General features: G+C 61.3%; 1 protein-coding gene across 1 annotated transcript in view; it reads left to right on the top strand.

The window, feature by feature from the left end:
- The window catches only part of FAM131C (family with sequence similarity 131 member C), a 16,530-nt gene extending 9,833 nt beyond the window's left edge, over positions 1 to 6,697 (top strand). Inside the window, exons 2-7 of the mRNA XM_059376312.1 lie at positions 973 to 1,088; positions 2,095 to 2,130; positions 2,381 to 2,474; positions 4,516 to 4,698; positions 4,945 to 5,055; positions 5,815 to 6,697. Coding sequence (XP_059232295.1) covers positions 973 to 1,088; positions 2,095 to 2,130; positions 2,381 to 2,474; positions 4,516 to 4,698; positions 4,945 to 5,055; positions 5,815 to 6,098 — 824 coding nt within the window. The 3' untranslated portion in view covers positions 6,099 to 6,697. The remainder of the gene's footprint in view (positions 1 to 972; positions 1,089 to 2,094; positions 2,131 to 2,380; positions 2,475 to 4,515; positions 4,699 to 4,944; positions 5,056 to 5,814) is intronic.
- The last annotated feature ends 48 nt before the right edge of the window (positions 6,698 to 6,745 follow it).

Below are 6,745 nucleotides of genomic sequence, written 5' to 3'. Positions count from 1 at the left end.
CGGGCACAACTCTGAGTGTGGTGTGGGAGGGGGCAGAGGAGCGGGCAGGGAGCTGAGGGGAAGCAGGGTTGAGGTCTTTAAAGGATGGGAGATGCTGGGGCTGCTGGGAGGTGAGGGTCTGATGGGGGGGCGGGGGGCACCGGATGGGTGGGGAGAGCAGGGATGCAGGGGAGAGTCCTGAGGGGAGAGACACCGCAGCACCTGCCGTTGGTGGCCAAGAGGGAGACAAGGGCAGACGACCCGAAGAGAGAAGACAGGGGGCAGGACCCCCGGTGGGGGGCGGGTCAGGCTGGAGGGTGGTCTCTAGGGTGTGGGGGCTGGTCTTGGATGGAGCAGGACAGCTCTTCCTTTGTCACAGGAAGGAAAGCAGATGGTGTGAGCAAAATGGGGGCAGGGCAGTGATTTCAGGTAGAAGAATGAGGTGATGGGTGGCAGGTGCCCGGGTGGCAGGTGTGAGAAGTAAAGCTGCGTGAGGTAGTTAGCCGGGTTGGAAGCAAACTTTGCAGGAACTGGAGACCTGTAGACGGTTCCCTGGTCCGTGTCCTGTGGGAGGCTGGGGACCTTCTCCAGCAACGCGCAGCCCCGCGGGTCCCGGTGTGGAGCAGGTGGAGGGTGAGACTGGGCAGGGCTGGGAGTTGAGGGCCTCTGTGAAGGCGAGCTCGTAGGCTGTGCCAGGGAGTGGGTGCTAGCTAACCAACCAAATGGAGGGACAGACAGATGGACGAGAATTCCCACTGAGGGCACCAGGCAGGCGGTCTGGCAGGAATCCCCGCCTGCCGAGGGCTTGCTTTTCTACAAAACGGTCTTTGTTTTCTACAAAATGACATTGGTGGCCATAAAGTAGCGCCCAGCGCTACTGGGCTGGGCAGTACTGGGCTGGGCAGGGCTGGCTTGAACAAGCCTGGTAAGTAGGGAGTGCGGGGCTGTGCAGGGGGGGGGGTTCCTAAGTTCCTCCTGTCGTCATATTTCCAGATCTGTTCACAAGTGCCCACAAGGACTGCCCCATGCCCCAGGGCACGGACCCCCGGAACCCGGACTTGCCCTCCAGCCACCCCCACACTGTTACTGCAGACCATGTCACTGGCAAGGTAACTGGTCCCACTTGATCCTTTCCTTCACCTGCCGTGCTGGTTCCTGGGACGCCCCCTACAGCGCTCCCCAGGGAGCCGCAACTGTTCCCATCTTCCCTCCTTGGATCAGAGCCCCTAAGGTTTGGTATGCATTTGGGTGAAAGTCTGAATCGGGCTGGACATCCAGGGACTTGGACCAGGACCAGAAAAGAGAGTCCTGCTCTGGAGGTCTTTCCACACAAAGTACCTCAGCCTTGCAGATAACAAGTTCCCTGACCAGCCCACCACCTTCCTACTTAGCAGCCTGCCCTGCCTTCTGGAAGGTAAAGAAGTGGTACTTTTTTTTTTTTTTTTAAGTTTATTTATTTAAGTGATCTCTACACCCAACATGGGGCTCGAACTCACAACCTGGAGACCAAGAGCCATGTGCTCTGCGGACTGAGCCAGCCAGGCACCCCAAGAGTGGGATTCTTGGTCCAGATGCCTTAGGAAGAGCTTGCCAGGGGCCTCAGATCCCGGGGCATCATTTCCACCCTACCCCCAGAGGTTGTGGCTTGGACCTACTGGTTGACATAACTTTTTTTTTAAAAACACACACCACATGCTAAGCTTTATGCTGGACACTTTGTCTCTATCATGTCACTTGCATCACCACAATCCCTGAGATAAATGGCATTTATCACCATCTTACAGAGGAAGAAACTGACGTCCTGAGCCGTTAAGGTGCTAGTCTAAGGGTACCCAGGTAGAAAGGGCAGAGTCGAAGCTCGAACCCAGGTCCGATCTACCCCCTGCGCCTGCTGCCTTCCTGGCGGAGCCCCCACTGCTCCCCGCCGCCCCACAACATCTTTCTCTGCACAGTGATGGAAGGCCGGGGGGCCGGACCAGGAGTAGGCAGAGCCCGGACCTCAGACAACAGCAGAAGGCTGACCCCCCCCACCACCACCCGGGGCTCAAGGACTCGTGCCATCTGCTGGCACCGTCTGCCAGGCCCTGCCTGACCCTCTTCCTCCTCTCATTATAGGACAAACAGATGGATTTCTGTTGGGATCCTTGGCAGGTCAGTGCGCTTTGCCCATCCCGCAGTCCAGACAGCCGCCGCGGACACTGTGGCCCCTTACTCTGCGACCCCAGCTCGGGCACACAGTCCTGCCACCCTGGGGAGGGGGCCTGATGACAGCAGCGGGTGGGACGGTCCTGTGGGAGTGGCAGGGTCGCCTGGGGAGGGGGCTTCGTGGGACGGTAGTGGCCGGGAGATGTCCTCTGGCAGGTCTGCCCTGCCCTACTCCCCCCTCCCCTCCTTTCTGCAGAGGTGCTTCCAGACCACCAACGGCTACCTGGCCGACTCCAGGTCCTGCTCCAGCAACTACAACGTGGCAGCTCTGGCCACCTCGTCCCTTGTGGGTAGGTTCCAGGGTCCCTCCCCTGCCCCAGGGTTAGCACAGCCTGTCCCTTGCCCTTGCTGTGGCTGGAGGGCATGCAGCCTGTGGGAGCCAACATTTCCCGGACCCACGCTCCATGCCAGGTTCTGCAGGGATGAGGGACTTAGGGTTCCTGGCTCCCACCCCTGCTGTAGAATTGCTCGAAGCCGTGAGGGAATGGACCCAGTCTTTCGGAAGTCTGCCTGGTGTGGCCTCCCGGCCTCCATGGCAGGTGCAGTCTGCCCGTCATCCTGCCATGGGTGGGCTTCCCTGGAAGCAGAGCCCGGACGCGAATTGTGCGGGTGATTTATGGAGGGATCGTTCTCAAGGGCAGCTTGTAGGAGTGAGGGCAGCAGGACCCGGCAGGGGAAGGAGCTCAGCAGAGATGGGGCTACAGGAGGACTCTGTCTCCGCCCCATCCCTGGGAGCTCAGGAGCACGAATCGAACCTCAGAACTTCCGGTGGGCGGCATTGAGGCTGGCGGCTGGTTGGGTATCAGCGGTGGCTCCTGGAAGGCTCTCCCGCCTCCCAGGCATCTCCGGGTGAGGCCACTCCCGTGAGCTAAGGGCAAGGCTCCGGAGAGGGCTGCCGGTGGGAGGCACGCAGGCCAGCAGAGGGGCGTCCAGGGGCTGCCACCGCATCTGGCCCCGGTCCCCCACGGCACACGCAGGCCTTCCCGCGCTGCCCTCCCCCGTGTTTGCCCTGACTCTCTCCCACCCACCACCCTTTCCCTCTGCCTCCCCTGCCCTGCCAGGGCCACTCGAAACCGCCTCCTCCAGAGCTTCCTCTGGTTGCCTGTGCTCCTAGCTCGGGGGTATGTGTGGCGGGTTCTCCCCCGCTTCTTCCTCATTCCCATCTTTCCCATTTTCTCAGTATTATGTCTCTAGCTTCCTTTCTTAAACATTGCCAGTCCTCACTTCACGGCTCCGAGACCCCAGTGATGGTATGCTCAGCCTCGGTTCAGAGAGATGCTGAATCATTTCTGACGGTCTTCTCTGTCAGCTTCCACACCGAGGTAGTCTACTCCTAAGAGCCCTTCAGGCCCCCCGCCCCGCTTCCCAGCCCCTGTCCTGTCTCTCGCCGCATCCCTTCAGTCATCCCTCCTGATGGTGCCCCATCTCCACCCTTGGCCCCATCCCCTAATTGGGGTGCTCTAAACAACGGCTCTAACCTGCCACTCTTTTGCTTATTACCCTGCTGTGGCTCCCCATTGCTAGAAGGAAAACTCTGGAGTCCTAGGCCTGCCTCTTTCAGTCCTAAGTCTCACCCCTGATGGGCTCCCCAGCCTTTTCTGCCATCCCAGCCTTAGTATGGCCCCCATATCCCATCCCCGGCAGTCCCAGAATCATGCCAGATTCTGCCATGCCTTCCTCCTCATCTCATCTCTGCCTCCATCTGCCCATCTGTCCCATACACCTGCAAACCACCAACCTACCTGTAAAGCTCAACCCCAGTCCACCTCTTCCAGGAAGCCTTCCTGGCCTGCTGCATCCCACATAGGTCTCCCGCACAGCAGAGCTGGCACTGGCCTTGGCACAGGGGGTGCTCTCTCGGAACTGGTTAATTAATAGATAAAGGGAGAGGGCTGGGTGGACCTTGAGTGGATCTTCTGGGACAGAAGGGTCTAAACCTGGCCAAAGGGAATGAGGGACGGGGCAGGTCTGGGAAGAAGCAACAGGTGGAGGGGGACATTGCTGGGAGTAGGATATTGGGAGGGCTTGGGGCCTCTGCATGGGTGGGGACCTAAGTGAGGTAGGGCCTTGGGGCTTGGGGAGGGTGGGGTGCTGACTGGGCGTGGGCTCTGGTTGGGCAGGAGGACCTGCTGGGATAGATTCAGGCATTGTGAGTATGGGGCTGGGAGGACACGGGGCATGGGGTGAGTACAGAGCCTGAATGCTTGTAGGGTACAGGCCATTAGATGGGCCTGAGTTGTGGGGGGGCGGGGAGATTGGGGTGGGGGGGGGCAGGCCCCTGGGCAGGGTTTTATCTCAGAGCAGTCACCCAGCTGCCCTCAATGCTCCCAGGGGTGGTGCAGAGCATCAAGGATCACATCACAAAGCCCACGGCCATGGCACGTGGCCGCGTGGCCCACCTGATCGAGTGGAAGGGCTGGCGCGCCCAGCGGTCAGGCTGGGAGCTGTCCCCCGCTGAGGACGAGCATTACTGCCGCCTGCCCGATGAGCTGCGGGAGGCCCGTTTTGCTGCAGGTCAGTGGTTGGGGAGCCTGGTGACGGGGACTGGTCGGGGCTCTGGTCCTTAGGGGACCGAGGGTCGCCACATGGGCATTGTCGAGACATGGCCATGGGTGGACAGGCATTCGGGGGAGCCGTCTGATCACCAGGGCCCAGATGGACAGTTGGGTGTTGGGTGCCAGCCCATCCTGGTGCTGAACGCCCCCGCCCCCCCGACGCGTCCCTGCTGAGCTGGTCTGGCTGTTCCTCCACCCCCCGCAGGGGTTGCCGAGCAGTTTGCGATCACAGAGGCCACGCTGAGTGCCTGGTCCTCGCTGGACGACGAGGAGCTTCACCTCGAGAACAGCCCTCAGGACATGCTCCAGCTCCAGGGTATGACCCGGGTGGGCGCCGGGGCGCGGTGGGTGGAACAGAGCAGGGGCTGGGTGCCAGCCTCCAAACCACGGTGACCTCGGACAAGCCCCTCCCGGTCTCAGCTTGGGTTTTTGCATCTGTGGGCGGGAGCAAGGGGTCCTCGCCCCGCCCACTGCCGACCAAGTGTATGCGCGTAAGCGTGGAGGCGAGAAGGAGCGCTGTAACCTGTTAGGGGATGACGTGCTTACCCACTTCGGTGTTGCCCTGTGCCATTTCACTTCCTCCTCACCACGCCTCTAAGAAGGGGGCCCTGTTATTATTTCCTTTTACAGATAAGGGAAACTGAGGCACCAGGAACCTTGCCCTAGGTTAACAGCTAGAGGCGTCAGAGCCTGGATCTGATCCTTAATACCAAGCACAGCCAGTCCAGGTTACTGCTGGGGCTTCACTGGCCCCGGGGCCTCGGTGACACCCACAGGCCCATCATTTTACAGGAAGAACAGCGGTTGTCCCAGCTGTCCCAGCGCCGGATTCGAGGCCGGCAGCGTAGCCTGCTGTTAACGACTCCAGCTTTCTCCACCACCCCTGTAATCCCCAGGGAGAAACTGGGGCTCAGAGAGGTTCGGTGACTGGCCCAAGGTCACACAGCTCGGCAGCGACAAAGGATTTGGAGACCAGTCTTCTGTCCCCGACCTTCCCTCACGCACCAGGAGAGGGTGAGGAGCAGGGCTGGGACTCCGTTCCTCACGCTCCCTACCCCTCCTGTTGGTTTTCCAGACCTGGAGAGCGTCTACCTGCAGGACAGTCTTCTGAGTGGCCCCTCACAGGATGACAGTCTTCTGGCCTTCTCCTCCTCTGGCCTCTCCCCCGAGGGCTGGCCCTCACCCAACGAGCCCCCCATCACTGCTGTCGGCCCCCAGCCCCCCAGCCTGGAAGAGGAGCATCAGCGGCGGCTGCCTCGGGGTCTGGGGCCTGAGGGTGGGGCCCATCTGCAGGGTTCCCTCCCCTCGGTGGACAGCATCTCCCTCTCAGAGGAGGAGGACGAGGTGTTCTATAACTGAGGGGGGGGCGGCTGTGTGCCTCGGAGCCTTCTCATACTGTGACCTTGCCCGGTGGGCAGCCCAGGCGTATCAGGATGTTGGGGTCTGGGCCGGGCATTTCTGGACTCCTCAGGGCAGGCAGGGGTGGGTATAGCAGGGACGGGGGCCCAGCCCTCCCCGTGGACCAATCGGTGCCTCCGTGGACCTGCCCCAGGAGTGGGAGCCATAATCCCCCTTCTCCTTTCTTTACTTGGCTCAGCAGGGAACCTTCCCCCGTGGGGCTTCCGCCAGCGGTGAGCTCGAGGACTCTCAGCAGGCATCAGGGCAAGCTGCCACGAGGAGCCAGGCTCTGGGCCCCTGGGCAGACGCTCTCAGAAGGACTCGGGAGACCCACTTGGAGTGGGGTCTGGGGACCCTGCCTTGGCCCCGGGGCTCAGTCCTCCCCGCTCCCTCTGTGTTTGTGTCCCCATCAGAGGTGGGACAGCCTCTCTGGTAGCTAAGCTCCTCGGCTCCCTCCACGAGGATCGCCTGTCCCTGGTGCCCCTGCTCCCTTCCTTGCACTCTCCTCCCACCTTCCAGAAGGTTCTCTACAGACATTAAAGTGGTGGATTCACCCCGGATGAACTTGGCCTGGTCTCTGGGGGAAGGTGTGTCCTTGAGCCCCTGGG

Source organism: Mustela nigripes, chromosome 14 (genome assembly GCF_022355385.1).
Source record: "Mustela nigripes isolate SB6536 chromosome 14, MUSNIG.SB6536, whole genome shotgun sequence".
Taxonomy (NCBI): Eukaryota; Metazoa; Chordata; class Mammalia; order Carnivora; family Mustelidae; genus Mustela; species Mustela nigripes.
The sequence above is the reverse complement of the archived record's forward strand: the minus strand, read 5'-3'. Positions and strand labels throughout refer to the sequence as shown.